This window comes from Diabrotica undecimpunctata, chromosome 6 (genome assembly GCF_040954645.1).
Source record: "Diabrotica undecimpunctata isolate CICGRU chromosome 6, icDiaUnde3, whole genome shotgun sequence".
Lineage (NCBI taxonomy): Eukaryota > Metazoa > Arthropoda > Insecta > Coleoptera > Chrysomelidae > Diabrotica > Diabrotica undecimpunctata.
The window spans coordinates 31,320,292-31,339,350 of record NC_092808.1 but is presented as its reverse complement, the minus strand read 5'-3'; the positions used below and the strand labels follow the sequence as shown (position 1 = coordinate 31,339,350).

General features: G+C 33.1%; 1 protein-coding gene across 1 annotated transcript in view; it reads left to right on the top strand.

The window, feature by feature from the left end:
* The window catches only part of PRAS40 (Proline-rich Akt substrate 40 kDa), an 85,142-nt gene that overhangs the window by 12,645 nt on the left and 53,438 nt on the right, over nt 1-19,059 (top strand). The window contains exons 2-3 of the mRNA XM_072534557.1: nt 3,915-4,088; nt 15,548-15,659. Of these exons, the coding sequence (XP_072390658.1) occupies nt 3,915-4,088; nt 15,548-15,659 (286 nt within the window). The remainder of the gene's footprint in view (nt 1-3,914; nt 4,089-15,547; nt 15,660-19,059) is intronic.

Below are 19,059 nucleotides of genomic sequence, written 5' to 3'. Positions count from 1 at the left end.
AAATAACAGACTGACTATTTTGAATGACTGGAGAGTCGATAAAAGATTCGCAAGCTAGTCCAAACATGAATTCGCGGTGTACATTGTCGCGCTCAAATTTCTTTTGATGCGAAGGCATTTTACCGACAACCGATGGATCGCTTCGATGTACGTTGTTGACGCGTCGAGGTACGGTACGCGGTTGCATGACTCCGTCCACACTTGAGAACGCGACGGGGTTCGAGACGGCATTCGGAGCATATGTGTACCCACCTTAAGGTTGACGTTCTGGAAATTTTAAATACAAGTGATGTCACTTTGTATAAATCGTGACGTGCAAGTGTTTTACTTTGAAAAATGGTATATGTAGTTTTCTAAAACATTAACTTCCCATAGTAAAGCCATTCAGAGCAATATAAGATGCTAAATATTGTTTGAATGGCGTTTTTGAAAAAAAGGCGTTTACTTTTATTGTCAATGAAATACCTTATCAGATGATGTTGATATAATAGCTAGAAGCGAAAAAGAGATGATAGAAGCATTTAATGAGATAGAAACAGCGGCACAAAACAGTGGCCTAAACATTAATGAAATAAAAACCAAATACATGAAGGCCAGTAAATCGACAGGCCAAAGAAACCTACAGAATCTGACAATAGGAGACTATAACATCGAAAGCGTGAAAAATTTTACATACCTATTTAGGTTCACTAGTTACCGCAGATAACAATGTCAGTGAAGAAGTTAAGAGAAGAATACATATCGCTAATAAAACATATAATGGACTAATTAAACATCTAAGATCTAACAACATGACAAGAAAAACCAAATGCAAAATATACAAGACCCTGATAAAACCGGTCCTTGTATATGGATCAGAGACATGGACACTGTCGAAAAGTGATGAAAACCTATTAGGCACATTTGAACGAAAAATCCTTAGACACATATATAAGGGGGTAAAGGAAAATGACATATGGCGCAGAAGATATAACTTTGAACTATACACAGCATACAATGAACCCGGATCATAACATCCATAAAGATCGGACGTCTGCGCTGGATGGGCCATGTTGAACGAATGTTGGAGACTGAAACACCAAAACATATTATGAGGCAAACACCAGTAGGAAGAAGGTCAGAGGGAAGATCCAAACTTAGATACATGGAACAAGTGGAACAAGATCTGAAAACACTTAAGATTACCAACTCAAAAAACAAAGCAAGGAACAGAACAGAATGGCTGAAAATCCTAGAACAAGCCAGGACCCAAAAAGGGTTGTCGAGCTACTGATGATGATGATGAAATACCTTAAAACAAAAAAGAGTTTTTTACTATTGTCAATGATATACGTTAACAAAAAATCTGTGCTTACATTTTTTCCAACTACGTAATGTATAAAGCGTATTTTCAAGGATAACATAAACTATTGCTTCTGCAAAAGTCTGTCATTTTTGACTGCTTTAAATTTTCCAGTATCATTCTATCTATCATATTTTCTAAAGATGTGAAACAGTTGTATGTTTCTTCATTTGCGTTTTGTCTTTGGATAAAGTTTGTTACAACATTTAAAGCTCTTTCCACATCTTGTCTATTAAGGCATCTAAGTAAGGCAGATACTTATTCCGCAGCCAGTCAAGAATATCCTGTTTCTTCCACGCAGCCGTTGGAAGTCTTTCTACTAGTCGTGAATAATAAGGTGCATTATCTAATACTATAATTGAATTTGGTGGTATGTGTTCAATCATCTGCTCAAAATACTCTTCGAAAACATCAGCTGTGATCTCGTCGTGATAGTCTTTTGTGCTTTTGGACTGAAATTCCAACAAACCATGCTTAACAAATCCTTTTTCACTGCCAATGTGAGAAATTATTAATCTACTGCCTTTACCAGAAGGTGGGGAGATACCAGTAGACCAACCTTCCATAAAGGCTTGCCTGGAGCTTAATATATTTTTATCTGGTCTGATAATTGTTCTGGAGTTTCATTGCTGAGTTTAACTTGTCATGGGATAACAAAAGAATTTGAAAGGAAAATGATAGTGTTTTTTTTTTTTTTTTATTGTATAATGGCTTTGGCATAGCCAATTAGCCAGACTATTTGTGGTAATTACAATTTTTGATTTTATTACCTAAGCCTATTTATAATAAAATGATAGTGTTAAAAGCAGAAGTGTTTAATGAAGACCACCACACCGGAGAAAATATTGCTCATAAACTTAAAGATATCTTGTCGTTTTGGGAAATACCCAAAGAAAAAGTGAAATGTGTAGTTCGCGATGCAGGTGCTAATATCAAAAACAGCACTTTTTATATGTTCGAGCGTATTTTTCAAGTCAAAGAGTCATTATGTCTGTACGCTTCGGCAAATAATAAAATTCCTTAGCTGACTTCTGAAGAGTGGATGATTGTTGAAAAACTTATCGGTTTACTAAGACCATTTGAAGAAGTGACCAGAGAGTTAAGTGCTGTCGATGTTTCTATTTCTTCTGTAATTCCCTTAATTGCTACTCTAGAAAAAGTTGTTCATGATCTTGATTCATCCGATGAACACATTGGTGATACGATTACCGTCATAAAAGATGAGCTTATTCACAAGTTTTCGGGTTTAGAGAATGAAATATTGTTTGCCACGGCGACCTTTATTGACCCAAGATACAAAGCAAAATTTTTTAAAAATACGTCGACTAAAGAGCTTGTCATAGAGCATATTTTGGATTTGCTCAGAGACAATGAAACCGACATATCTTCCAATTCACTTTACCCGAATGCAAAGCGTGTTAGATTAAATAATGAATGTGAAGATTACGAAACACACAACAGTCTGTCCTTAAAAGAAACGATGAGTTTACTGATGGATACGAGTGATAGTGAAGAAGATGACATGGCTCTTCCTAGTTTTCAAAACTCTGTCCATCTTTTAATCCGTAAAACTGTCACAGAATACTCATCGGAAAAACGCGTGGCAGGTGACGTCGACCCTCTAACATGGTGGAAAGTGAATAAGGAAAGGTACGATCTTCTTTTTCCTGTAGTTCGGCAATATTTAGTTACACCACCAACGAGTGTCCCGAGCGAGCGCTTGTTTAGTGGCGCTGGACTTCTTTATACGCCACATCGAAACAGACTTGAAGGAGAAAAGGCGTCAAAGCTTTTATTTCTAAAGTTTAATATTCCTCTATTAAATTTTAATTATTAAAAAATAACAGTTCTCTGTTTTTACTTATTGTTAAAAACAAACTTGAAAACTAAGTAAAAACAGACAATTGTTATTTTTTAATAAGAGAGGGCAGTATTTTTGTTTAATACAAACACAAAATTAATATATCTTGTAAAATAAAGTGAGTTTTCTTAATAAAAAAACTGAGAAGTGAATGGATTTTTATTTTATTAACCTAATCTTCAAATTATTTTTTTTTCTTATATTCATATTCGCAAAACATTCGCATAAATTTTGCGAATGCGAATATGCAAAAATATGCGAATATTCGCGAATGCGAATGCGAATATTCGTTACATCACTGAGGTATATATACATATACATATTTTACAATAACTGTTCTTAATCTTGTACATTTTAGAATCTTGACAAAGGCAAGGGTTTCCTGTCGAAACGTTGATTTCTATGGAAAATAAAATCTAGTTCCACATGTAATATAATTTATTGAACCTAAACCCAAGAAAAACTAATTTATAGTATATATATATACATATATATATATATATATATATATATATATATATATATATATATATATATATATTATATAGACTCTAATAATTCACTCATCGATTTGTTTCCAGCTTTTTTTTATTGCTACTATTATGTTAATAATTATTATTAATACATCTATTATGTTATTAACTTATAATTATAAATATATTTATTAACCATTAACCTATATGGAAATCTTAATTTTTAAATTTATTTTAGCCGCTGCTACAAGTGGTGAAATTAAAAAATATCATCAAGGTCCAACATGGATTAGTACAAACAAGAACCGTCGGTAATTGGAATATACATTGTTGTATAAATTGTATAAAAGAAACGTATGCTATTCACAAAGATAAAGGAGCATCGTGTGTACTGATTTGTGCAAAATTATTGGTAATGTATTCATGATGTATTTCTTTGCAAATCAATGAGGAAAATAGTTTATTCACATATGTTCCTGGTAATGAATAATAAAACATTCAATTAAAAGAAGATATTGAATGTTTTTTTGTATTATTCCCTACCCTTTTAATACTATTATCTTAGAATCGAGAACGATTATACTAGGAGTGCTATTTTTGAATTACAGGGTGATCAACTTTTGTGACAGTCCGTTTGATTTATGATGATGATATAAAATATACAGGGTGATACAATTAAAAATACTGTACCCCTTTTCAATTATATTTTATTCAATTTTCAATAATTATACAGGGCGTTGAACTTTCATTGAAATTTGATTATAACTTTTTAAATATCCTGTATAACACACAACGACTTTGTATTTTTGTAACAAGAAGGTGAAGCGGATTTTAAATTTAAATTAAAATACAGGATATTTCATTTAAAAAACATGTGATGCGATACAGTGTTATGGAAGATCCTGTATATTTGTAACTAATTGTAAAATGTGAAGCTTACGGCTATCTCCTATTTTTGTAAATAACTTTTTTGGTACATTAGCTTATTTCAAATCGAGTGGCGAGCCCTTCCACGAATATCTATATCTATAATAGAATATCTATGATCAGACCCATGCAGTGGCGTTGCAATATTAAACAAATTAAATTATTTGAAATCGCATCAATTACAAAATTATTACTCACTTAAATAATAAATGGAGTTTGATTGTACACAGATTGTTGTATAAATACCAAACTGTTTGTTTGTTATAATACCATCTTTAATAATTGATACCCTATAAAGTTTGGTAAAAGTTAATTTCTAATTTAGTATCAGTAACCTTAAAACCGTAATTACAAGGTGAGTCATAACTATTGGGACATAGACTAAGGACAGGTTATTTGGACCAAAATATGGCTATTGGGCCAAATATGCCTTAATAAAATGTTGCTGAGAAAAAAGATACAGGGTGTTATAAGTTAATTTTTGTTTTTCGTTTTTTGCTAATAGTTTCCCTGTATATTTATAAATTGCTATCAAAATTGGCACAGAAGCATAATCTTAGACAAGAAATAGTATTTTATTTACAATTTTACGTTTTGCCATAGAGGGCGCCAAGTGGATCATTCCCAATGATCAAATTGAGTCTAAACTTTTTCTGATGAAACTTTTTTGTAATTTTTATTAGAAAATATGACGTAAACATCATTTTTATGTAAAATTGGTACTCTTGTTTAAACATGATAATTTCAACCGTTTTCGATAAAAACGCAGTTGAACTGCTGAGAGTCTTAAAAAAGGATTTTAAATATTATTTCATTTATGAAAAGTATGCTTTGGACTGTCAGATAATTGTTGTTGGTAAATGTCATTTGTTCAGAGTAAATTATTTCTGATGTGACAGTGTAGTGTAATGTTGCATTTTTTAAAAGTAATCATTACTTTTTTTGATTGAAATGCCTCGTCACAATCACTTTACTAATGAAGAAATGCGAGATATGATTTGCGTATACGCACAAGAAAATTTTTGCGGTCGCTCGACAGCCAGAAGGTATGGAATGTTATACGCAAACAGAAGGCAACCAAATCACAAAACGATTATAAGATAACGAAATCATAAGATTATATCGTACTTTAGGTGAAACTGGGTCATTTCACACTAAAAATCGGGGTGGTCGACCGAAACAAATCACACCTAATCAAGAAGATGAACTTTTGGTTTGAGTAGATGAAAACCCTGAAATAAGTTCACGACATCTATCAGCAGCAACAGGAGTAAGTCAGTCGTCTATTGTTGGAATTCTAAAAAAAGAGAACCTTCATCCTTATCACTTCACTCACTTATTAAGAATATTATGTTCACCGACGACACAACTTTTGCCAGACGAGGGGTTTTTAATTGGCGAAATAGTCATTATTGGGAAGAAGAAAACCGGCATGCTATTAAAGCTAGACATTTTCAGCATGAGTTTAAATTGAATATTTGGTGTGGCATTATAGGCGGCCAACTACTAGGGCCTTATGTTCTTCCTCCGAATTTAAATGGAGATTCTTATTTATTATTTTTGGAAAATACTCTTAGTGATATTTTAGATGATCTGTCACTGGATGTAAGAAGAAAAATGTGGTTTATGCAGGATGGAGCGCCACCTCATTTTTCATTAGCTGTTAGAAATCATCTTAATGACGTATTTCCTCAACGATGGATTGGCAGAGGCAGTGATTTTCAATGTCCACCAAGAAGTCCTGAGTACAACCCGCTAGATTTTTATTTTTGGGGACATATGAAGTCCTTAGTTTATGCCAATGAAATTAATACACGAGACGAACTTTGGAGATACATTCAAAATACAGCTAATCTTATAAGGGGACAGAATAATATTTTTTTTAACGTCCGAAAATCCTTTATAAAAAGAATTAGAAAAGGCATAGATATCGGAGGAGACCATGTAGAACATTTGGTTTGAGTTTTTGTGAGTTCTTTTAAGTTAAAATGTGTTTAGTTTTGATTTATCGTCAAAACGGAAGCCTTACGTTAGTTGCAACTTTGTTTATTAGTTTGGTATTTGATAATGGAATTGTAAATAAAATACTATTTCTTGTCTAAGATTATGCCTCTGTGCCAATTTTGATAGCAATTTATAAATATACAGGGAAACTATTAGCAAAAAACGAAAAACAAAAATTAACTTAAACACCCTGTATCTTTTTTCTCAGCAACATTTTATTACGGCATGTTTGGCCCAATAGCCATATTTTGGTCCAAATAACCTGTCCTTAGTCTAGGTCCCAATAGTTATGACTCACCCTGTATAAAGTCATTATTAACGACTCGTTAAGGACATACAAAGAACTGATAAGAATTATTTCCTAAAATTTCTAGTCACTGGATTTCAAACGAGTTCGTAATTTAGTCTCATTATGTTGTATGTCAACATGTACTTGGTTTTGTCTTCGTTGATGACTAGACCTACCTGTTTCGCCGCCGTTTCCAAATCTAGGAAATATTGCTCATCTCGCTTGCTACGCCCTATTATGTCAATGAAATCAATCTTATGCTAAGATTAGTATCGATCTATTGTAAATAGTACCGCCGTCTCTACTTCATGTCTCTCGGACTGTCTTTTCCAAGGTAATGTTAGATGTTATGAATCTGGTCCTGGAATAAATCCAGCCTGGTATTTTCCAACTATGCCAACTGTGTAAACTTGTAGGTTCGTAGAGGATATTTGCTAATACTTGCAAATATATGCCAATCATTTTGATCTGCTACGGTGTTATTTGCTTCTTCGAAACGATGGCCGTTAAATTTTGCGTCGAAAAATTCAACCCATCGGTTCAAGATTGAGGCCGTATCACTTAGGATATTTCCTTCTCCATCCTTACAGCTCCCTATTCTTGGCTTAAACTCTTTATTTTGTTTACATTTCTGTAGAACGTTCGAGTTTCCTTTTGATTTCCATTCTATGTTTTCTAACTGCTTTTCTTCAAATTGCCTTTTTTTCTTCTGTGTAATCTTTTTTCTTCCCTTCTTAGGATTCGGTATTCCTCCTTTGCTCTTTTTGTGCATCTAGCTTGATTTGTCTTTAGGTATGCTCTAGTTTTGTTATCTGTTGCTTCTTGGCACTCCTCGTCAAACCATTCATTTTGTCTAACTGGTTTGATTTCCCCAATATTTCTGATGCCTTCTCAGTTATTATGTTTCTACATTTTGGCACAATTCCTCCACATTTTCCCCCGCTTCCAGACTCTTTGTGTGGGGTTAGTCTAAGATATAATTTTATAGTGTCATGTAATAAAAATATTATAAATTAATCAAATGTGTTTTTAGTGTTAGTGTTAAATAACTGTAAATCAAGTCTAAATAAATTTAAAAATAAAACATTGCAATACCAAGAAGAATTGCAGAAAGTACGTTGAGGAAACAAAACCAAATTTTTAGTGTTTAGTCGTGACCCACATCCCGATGCAAAGCTTCAATTAAACGGAGTCCAAGTTGAGAAAGTTCACAAAATGGAATATTTGGGAACTGTGATAACGAACCAACTAGATCCAGACATAGAAATAAAACGTAGAATAGCAATGACTAAAACTACTTTTATGAAAATGAAGTCATTTCTGCAATAATCATCTCAGTTTAGAACTGAGACAAAGAATGGTTAAGTGCTATGTTTGGTCCGTACTTTTGTATGGTGCAGAAGTGTGGACGCTGAAAGTATCGATCATGAACAAAATTGAAGCATTGGAAATGTGGGTTCATAGACGAATGCTGAAGATACCGTGGACAGCAAGGAAAACTAATGAAGAAGTACTAAGGAGCGTCAACAAAGATAGAGAACTGCTAAAGACTGTTAAACATCGAAAAATGTCTTATCTGCGGCATATAGTAAGGGGAAGTCGATATAAAATATTACAACTGATCCTTAAAGGCAAAATAGGGGGCCGTAGAGGTGTAGGAAGAAAACAAGTTTCTTGGTTAAAAAACATTCGTGGCTGGACTCAGATATCAAATGCAGGACAATTATTCCATATTGCAGAAGATCGAGAAGCCTTCGCAATGGTGATCGCCAACATCGGATAATTCTGATACGGCACGCGAAGAAGAAGACGTTGAGGAAATAATTAGAATTGAGAAGACGGGAATAAACTTAAAGGCTATGATATATACCCGTAGTATACAAATAATGGCATGTGCTGATGATATCGTGATCATTGGAAGAACCCGAAATGAAGAAGTTGAAGCTTTCACACGTATCAAAAACGCCGCAGAAAACTTGAAAAAATGCAGCAAAATAACTCGGAGGTGCAACAACAACACATCTAAAGAAATAAGAAAAAGAATATTCGTAGCTAACCGCTGTTATTTTGGCTTAAGTTATTAACTAAGAGTGAGAAATATATCAAGAGCAACAAAGTGCAAGCTTTATAAAACAATAATACGCTCAGTGTTCACTTACTGATCATGGACAAAGAGTTCCTACGAATCTTTGAAAGAAAAGTATTAAGGACCATATATGGCGGAGTTAGCGAACAAGGTTTGTGAAGAAGGCGATATAATTTAGAACTCCTAGAGTTTTTGGTGATGCACATATCATGAAAACCATCGAAATAAACCGCCCAAGATGGGTGGACTACGTTATGCGGCTGGATAAAAGTGATTATGCTAAAATAACCAATCTAAATAGGCCGGTCGGAAGAAGAAGAAGAGGACGACCTAAACCCATATGTGGACTATGTGCAGGAAGATTGGAGTAAGGGGATGGACACTCGACAGGGAAAGATGGAAGAATGTGTTGAGACAGACCAGGGCTCACGAAGGGCTGTAGCACCAACTGATGATGATGATGAGTGGGGTCAAAATAGTAAAAGATAAATCACTAAACGGTAAAAGAAGTATCGGTCGACCGCGCAAGAGGAGTGGCAACCTTCCATGGAAGTATTACGAGTAATCCACCAATAAAAAGTAAAGATCGTGTAACCTTCTATAGTGTATTTTTATGTATGAGAGAGTAATAAAACAATAAATTATGTATGCAAATCCCTAAACTGTTGATACGGGTGACTCAATGAAAAACAGATATTTGTCAACAAGTTTACAGAAGTATATAGGAAAACAATTTTAAATTGACTATGACCACCAGGTATAAAGGTTGGAGCAGAATAGAATACAATAGTTGTGAGGGTTACTAATCCTTACATAAGGTTGCCAGTGTCGGAGTGATGGAGGTTAACAGGTACTAATGAATTTGCAAGAAATGTAAGATGTTTATTTTATTGGTTATATATAACCAATAAAAGTTTAATAAGTACCTACCTATTTGCAAAATAAAGTTTAATTCTTTAGATAAAATAAAACGTTTTATTTTATCTATTTGCAAAATAAAGTTTAATTCTTTGCCTATTTGCAAAATAAAGTTTAATTCTTTAGATAAAATAAAACGTTTTATTTTATCTGAAATGAGTGCATTCCACGAAGTAAGGGTTTCAACAATCAAACATTTAATTCTTTAATTCCAGGAATCTACGACAGTAATTGACTAGATAATTACCTTCTAAACTTATTCCACAGAAAATGTGATAGTGGGTTTTTCCATTTTGTATATAGGAAGATCCAAGTGGCGTATTCAAAATTCTTAACAGTTCACTAAAAGTAGGTACTTCAGTTGCAAGGTGCAGTTTATTATGTATACTAGTGTTATGGAAAATTTGGAAGTGCCGTGTAAACGCCGAAAAATTGGTCCTCTAACAGTTAATGAAAAAACATTAATATTTAATTGTTTTAAATCATTTACAGACAAACGTTTATGTGAAAGTGTTGATGAGACCGTTGAGTTAGTTAGCAGTACACTTGGTGTTGGGAAATCTACGATTTACAGAGTTATTAAAGAAGAGAAATGTGGTAGTTTTCAAATGCCACGTAATGCTCCAGGGAAACCAAAATTTCAAATAGAATATCATTTTAAAGAAGGACTTCGACGGAAAGTGCATGAATTCTTCTTTAGACAAGAATTTCCAACATTGGATAAAGTTCTTGTCTCAGTTCGAGATGATAAGGATTACCCAGAAATGAGTCGAAGTACGTTATGGAAACTTTTAAAAGAAATAGGCTTCCGCTGGAAAAAGAATCCCAGAAAGTCTATTTTATTAGAAAGAAGCGATATTGTCATATGGAGAAGACATTTTCTAAGAACCATAAAGGAAATGAGAAACCAAAAAAGAAAAATATTTTATCTTGATGAAACATGGATCAACGAGGGTCATACACCAAATAAATTTTGGCAGGATGAAACTGTTACAAGTCAAATGCACGCTTTTGTAAATAACTTATCTACTGGTTTAAACCCACCATCAGGAAAGGGACGCAGGCTGATAATAGTACACATTGGCAGTTCAGACGGTTTTGTTGAAGGTGGTTTATTAACTTTTGAATCAACTCGTACCGGTGACTACCATGAAGACATGAACGCTGATGTCTTTCAAGAATGGTTCGAACAAATGATAGATCTTCTTCCTAAGAACTGTGTAATAGAAATGGATAATGCAAGTTATCACTCCAGACTTATAGAAGGACTGCCCACAACCAAGTGGTTAAAAAAAGACTTGCAGAATTGGCTGAGTTCAAAAAATATTACGTACCATCCCGGATCTATAAGAAAGGAACTTTATTCGTTGTGTGCCCTTCATAAAGAAAAATTTAAAAAATACGAAATTGATGAAATTGCCAAAAATCGTGGAATGACAGTACTTAGATCCCCACCATATCATTGTGAATTAAACCCGATTGAACTGGTATGGGCACAGATAAAGAGTGAAGTTTCAAGAAAAAATACCACTTTTAAAATTCATGATGTTAAACAGTTGTTTTTGGAGGCCGTAAATAATGTAAAACCTGAAAACTGGGAAAAGGCAGTAAATCACACTATTAAAGAAGAGGAAAAAATGTGGAAGCTGGACAATATTACTGATAAAATGATCGAGCCAGTTATTATAAATCTTGGTTCTGAAAGTTCATCTTCTGAATCTGATTTGGATTTGTAACAAGTAGCTGTAAGTTTTATATTAATATTTTTATTCATCTATTTAACATACCTTAGACGGTTTTAAAAAATCTTTTTCTCTTTTGTAATTTTTGTTGTGTGAAAAATGTGAATTTTTTAAAACCCTTTTTAATGTAGGCCAGTCAGTTCTAATATAGTGTGTGATAAAAGAGGTCACTTTTGTTTACATACACATAACACTTTATAACACTGAAATAATTAATTTATTTTTTACAATTATTCAAAGTAATTTTTCAATTAATCTTGAGCATGCCCATGGAGTGGTCGGAGCTACCAGTTAAAATTATGCTAATTACTCTCTCGTTCATAAAAATAAACTATAGTTAAGGTTTAGTGTTAGGGTTTTCAGTTAGTTAACATGACTTAACGACCTCTTACGTGGTCCTGGTGGCCCAGTTAAATTAGAAATTGAAAAATGTTTTCCATTGTCCAGCTTTTTAAGCCAGTTACATAGCCACTGAGCTATGGCCATCACGTACACCATCGACCAATGAACAATTAGAATTTCTTACAACTGAGAAAAAGATGGCATACATTGTATCTGGTTTGAATCTTTTGTGTAATAGTCCAACTAACGACTTCATTATGCTATGTTTTGGTTTTAAGTACATACTTTTCATATTCTGTTGTTCCTTTATTTTATCATTCTTTTGATACGCATATTGTTATAAACACGTTGAGATCCCTGTGTGGAACACAATTTGTTGCTGACTGCGAATATTTTTATAGCATTAAAAGTAATTAAAAATCAAATTACATGACTTGCTTTTAATTAAAGAAAAAATTGTAGTAGTAATTGAAAAAAAATGTGAATAAACTATAAATATCGTTAACTTATTCGAAGCAAAATTTAATCTTATACAGATTGAACGAATTTAAAACGGAACATACAATTTAATATATGTCTGTTTGAACTGCATTTGAAATAGTGGACCAATATAAAACTTGGACAAAAATAAATCCATACCCGGTGATAGACATTGTATAAAATATCGTTCAACTATCTGTCTCCTTTAAAGGAAAGAGGAGCTTGGCTAATAGTCGGAGAGATAGAGCCGAAATTTTGAACTGATCAGTAATATGACATTTCTCTATTGGAATATATTTATTGTAACTGGGTTAAGACTTTGTCTTACAGGCGGACGCCCCTCGTGGTACAGGGGGTGGCTATACAGGGATGAAGTTGTAATTTTTTTCGGAAAAATTAACGATCGATAATATGGCTGAAAATTTGTCCAGAGTAAGATCTTGGTATAACTAGACGAAATCCCAAAGGGCGGACGCGAGAGTGGATACATAAGGGGTGGCGAACAGGGATGAAATTGCAATTTTTTGGGGAAAAATTAACGATAAGTAATATGTCCGCCATTTTCATGGCTCATTATTTAGCCCCTAAAAACTCTAAATCCAAAAGAGCGGACAGCTGGGTTGGTACAGAGAGCCATAAAACGGGGTCAAATGTACCACTTGCCTGCGCATTTTAGGTCTCGGTAACAATTTTCAAACTGATTTTATTATGATATTTTTATACCGATTGATTTGAAAATTTGTATGCTCACTTCTGTTACTATTCTGAAAAGCGTCAAGTAGAGTTTTCCTCAAAATTTTCCAAAAAAATTTCCGTAAATGAAAATTTTCGGAATTTTTTGAGGTAAAATCTAATTTGTAGAATCCTTTCGATTTTCTGTCAGTTATACCATGAATTTTTCCAAAAATTTTTAAACGATTTTTCCGATAAGAAAAAAAAATTTAGAAAAACTTTAAAAATTTCGTCATTTTTCTCACTCTCACTGATGTCATCACATTCATCATCTTCGTCACTTTCACTTTCAATAATATCACATTCATTATCTGCTTCATTTTCAATCACTACTTCTCGAATTGATTCTGGCTTCTGAGGTCCACTAAACCATTTGAATTTATATGTTTCATCTTCAAACTCCCAACCATGTTCTTCAACAATCAATTCTGTTGGTACTTTTTTATGAGCATTTGTCCAAATATTTGAAATATAATGGGCTCGCAGTAGATGTTAATGTAATTCATCTTGACATGGTGGTAAGCTTGAAGCATCGAAATTTTTTAGTTTTTTTTTAAAAGGCTCGTTCATATCATGCAACTTATACTGCCGGTTAAATAGTGAAAATCTGACATCGTTTACTTTTCTTTTTGTAATTGTTCTCGTCAGTCCTGTTCCATATAAGTGACATATGAAAGTTTCTAAGGTTTCAAAAACTTCATTACAATCGAAGTCAGTTTCACCAAGTTGGATAAAAGCATCTTGATACTTATTACATTTAGCGCATGCGTCTAGAATTACTGATCTAAATGGAACGCGCATCATTATTATTTTAATATTTTAAAATAATAATGATGCAAAATTAATGTCCAAACAGAATTTGTAAAATTATAATTAACTAATGAAAAAAAAATTCAATCAATTTGAAAGTTAAAAAAAATATTGAAAATATCTAAGTACAAAGTAAATTTCAAACTTAAAAAATTGATAATTCCACTATTAAATTTATTTTTATTAATAATTATTTGTAAAATGTTAAAGGAATTCTACAAATTGAATTTTACCTATTGATAAATAGAAATAATATATTTTGTATTTGATTATTAATGTAATAATAAATCAAATTTTTCTTATATCTGAACAACCATTATTTATGCAATATAAATTTAAAAATCTTTTTTATTCTCATTTATTCAATTAAAAATTAATTCGTAAAATATTTATATTTAAGAAAAAAATGTGATTTGTAAAGTAAATATGACTTTAGTTTGAAAAAAAAAAACATTATCATAATATCATTTTAAAACTACAAAATATTCTATAAAAGATTCAGACGATGACGTAGAGTTTTATCAAATGTTTTAGAAAAGTTTTTCTAATTTTTTTTTCTTATCGTAAAAATCGTTTGAAAATTTTTGGAAAAAAATCATGGTATAACTTACAGAAAATCGAAAGGATTCTATAAATTAGATTTTACCTCAAAAAATTACGAAAATTTTCATTTACGGAAATTTTTTTGGAAAATTTTGAGGAAAACTCTACTTGACGCTTCTCAGAATAGTAACAGAAGTAAGCATACAAATTTTCAAATCAATCGGTATAAAAATATCATAATAAAATCAGTTTGAAAATTGTTACCGAGACCTAAAATGCGCAGGCAAGTGGTACATTTGACCCCGTTTTATGGCTCTCTGTACCAACCCAGCTGTCCGCCCTTTTGGATTTAGAGTTTTTAGGGGCTAAATAATGAGCCATGAAAATGGCGGACATATTACTTATCGTTACTTTTTCTCCAAAAAATTGCAATTTCACCCATGTGCGCCACCCCTTATGTATCCACTCTCGCTTCCGCCCTTTGGGATTTCGTCTGGTTATACCAAGATCTTACTCTGGGCAAATTTTCAGCCATATTATCGATCGTTAATTTTTCTGAAAAAAATTACAACTTCATCCCTGTATAGCCACCCCCTGTACCACGAGGGGCGTCCGCCTGTAAGGCAAAGTCTTAACCCAGTTACAATGAATATATTCCAATAGAGAAATGTTATATTACTGATCAGTTCAAAATTTCGGCTCTATCTCTTGGACTATAAGGCAGCGATAAGTGGTTTGACAGCATAATAACTGCTTGTGTAGTCTAGTTTTCACAGTGATTCTAGGCAACCTATTTGGGTGGAGTTTTGACTTGTTCTTGAATGAATTCAGAATCCAGCAGCCCGCTGAAGTATTGGATTTTTATAATATAATTATTTGACAACCTTTTGTTGGCCAACCACCTAGAGCGGAGTTGAGCCGAAATACATTGATTTCGTATGTTCCGTTTTAAATTCGTTCAATCTGTATAATCTTTTTTTATATAAATATATTTTTAGGATTCTAAGTCAATAGAGAGAATTAGGGCTGAACAAGTAACACTTTCTAAGGTTTTCAATGTAGTCATCAACCCAAGTGATATTAAAGAAAATGCCAAGATATTAAATTTATGTAAGTCGGTATAACAATTAATATTGTGATACAAAAGATATGCATTATTATTTTAATATTTTACTATAATTGCAGCTTTTAAAATTACTTACATACTTAGAGTGACGTTGTAAATAACGAACAACACTACGACATTGCATTTTTTGTTAGGGGTACCACCTTATTCGCTGTTAATATATGTACTATATCAAAACTTCGAAATTGTTTCTAAACCGCTAAATTATTACTTTAACTGTCCCGAAACATGGCTCAATTTACTAACACTACACAACCTTAACAAACTACAACCTTTTTACCATTTACTAACGCGTAACGCATCATTTACTCTAGCGAACCTAATGAAGGAATACCTATAATAACCATGATTAATTTGCTATTACAAGTGAGTCATGTTAATGTGACTAACTTGTCTATTATTAAAAAATGTAATAAAAAATACTATTAAAAAAGGTAATAAAAAATTACTACCTATTAGAAGTATTAAGAAATAGTAACTTAAATCAAGTATATGTGAAAGCTATTTATAATATGGAATTACACTGTCCAGCTATGGAGACCTGGACAAAGAAGTGAGAGATCAAGTACAAAAAGCAAGTATACTGGTAGGATGCTTTAATAACACTATATCGCGAAACAGACACATTAACACTAAGATGAAGTCAAGAATTTATAAAGCCAGTGTACCGATAATGACATATGCCTCAGAAACCAGACGCGACACAGCCACAACACAAAGGCTACTGGAAACGGCAGAGAAAAGAATACTGAGAAGAAATACTCTGAAACATCGAAAGATAAGTGAAGATGTTAGAAGAAAATGTAACATACAGTGTATAAACGAATGGACACTAAATAGAAAAAAAGAATGGAATAACTACATAAGCAGAATGGGGGAGACCCGTGTCGTCAAAATAGCAAGAGATAAGTCACCAATCGGCAGAAGTATCGGACGACCGCGCAAAATATGGAGTCACAACCTTCCATAGAGGTATAAATGCACCAATGAACAAGCAGAATTGCTTATAAAGAGGAAGAGAAAGATTTATAATATCTATAGCTCTATAAATAATATAGCAGTGATAAGAGTGCGGACATCAGACATCAGGACATCAGAAGTTTTCCGGGTGAACAAAGGATTGAGACAGGGTTGCTACTTATCCTCAACTCTATTTAAAATTCATGATGCACTAGATACCTGGCGCAATGGATATAGAGATGGAGCAAGCCACTCTGCGCACCTGACTATTTGCAGATGATCAAGTATTTATGGCCAACGATGAGGAAGACATTGGATTTATGATGAGCAAACTACTGGAGGAACATTGAAAGGGTTTGAGAATAAATTTTCAAGAAACTGATCATCTATGCGTTAGAGCAATCAGCAACTAGAACAAATAGAAGGTCATGAAATCAGAATATGTCAGGAATGTACATATTTATCTAGGAAGTCTTATATCCTGTGAAGGGACGTCTGATAGAGATATACAGAGGAGAATATCGAAAGATAAAGCGACAATCCAAAAGATTTACATTTAAGAAAATGCCATGTATAAACTGAATTTTAAATAATTCTTTGTTTGCCAGCAATAAAAAAAAACTTTTACATGTTTTAAAAAATGAAAGAAAAATTAACATGTGACTTTTGCATTTAAAAAATTATCATTTAAAATTATAATTCAAGCTTTGTATATACCTATTATTATTTGAAATAGCAAAGTATTTGATGTAGCAAATTGATGAAGGTTAAAGTAAATAAGAGGCGCTATTTAATTTTGAAATCTTTTTTTTTATGACTGCTATTCGCTGGATAATAATAGACGAATGTAGAAAGCAATGTTACTTATCGTTATGTGTTCTTCAGGCAAAGGTGATCCATCGCCGGTAAAAAGACTCGAAAATGTTTTTAAAGCATCTGGCTATTCATCAGAATATGAAGGATAAAACCATATCTCACGTATGTCCTACGTCCATCAGAAAGGAATTTCAACTAGACAAAAAGGGCAGTGAAATAGTTAAAAGATGTCTACTTTCTCCTTCTGTAAAGAGGTAAAAACAAGGGAACTGTTAGTGCTTCAAGTACATTAAAAACTGATAGGATGAAGCTTATAGAATAATTATAAAAGCTTACATGATAAACCTAATCGGGAGAACACGACATTAGATATTCAGACATGAAATGTCGTCTTGTTTTTCATAAACCGGCTTTCTTCTCTAAATTATGCCACATTTGTTTATCGTTCGATAGAGTTAAACCAATCAGGCAAAAATAGCAGGCGTCATTTTTCAAAAATCGACGCCCAGGACGATTTTAATTACTAAAAGACATTTTTCTTTCTGAGTCTCCGGTGTTGCCAGATGACTGCACTTGTACACTGTTCACAGCTTACTGAACTACTATTGCTTGGGACGAGGAGCGGTCCATTTATATCGTCGATGGTGACTTAGTTCACTGACGAGTCGATTGAGTGAGAGCACCGAGGTTCTTGACGGCGGAAGCTGGATTTGTAGACGGAGTATACAAAGTTTTATTATGTTTGAGAAGTGTTCTCCATCTTGAAGGTAATCGGTTACCATTTTGTCTTTATATAAATTTACCATTACCATTTAAATACACGAGTTGTCTTTTATTAAGACAACTCGGGTGGTTCAAAATCAATTTTGTGATCTGTATGGAGATGATGTTGGCCGAATTGCGAATGCAAATGAAATGTTCATACATTGTATTTTGCATTCTTCGATTGATTTGCCCTATATAATATTGCACGCATTAAAAACAATGAAGAGCGGGAAAAGCCCTGGACCTGATATGCTTCCTATAGAAATCCTAAAAATTCTAGATGAGAAGCACATTGATGTTTTAGTGACACTCTTGAACCAAATTTATAGTTCAGGCGTATTACCCAAAGAGTGGTTAACATCTATTTTTATTTGTCTCCCTAAAAAGAAAAACGCAAGAGAATGCAGCGATTACCGCACCATTAGCTTAATGTCTCATACGCTAAAGTTACTACTTAAAGTCATCCATAACCGAATATATCACAAACTGGACATAGACGTTAATAATACACAATTTGGTTTTCGCAAAGGCCTAGGAACACGTGAAGCTCTTTTTCACTTAATATACTAATACAAAGATGCCTGGACGTCAATCAAGATATATACGCATGTTTTATTGACTATAATAAAGCATTCGATAAAGTACGACATAAACATTTAATGAATGTCCTGAAATCAAAGAAGATTGACTACAACGACCTCAGGATCATATCAAATTTATACTATAAACAGCGAGCAAAAGTACGTGTTAACGAACAGCTGTCAGAAGAAATTGAAATTAGATGTGGAGTAAGACAGGGATGCGTATTGTCGCCAATTCTTTTCAACGCCTACTCCGAAGAGG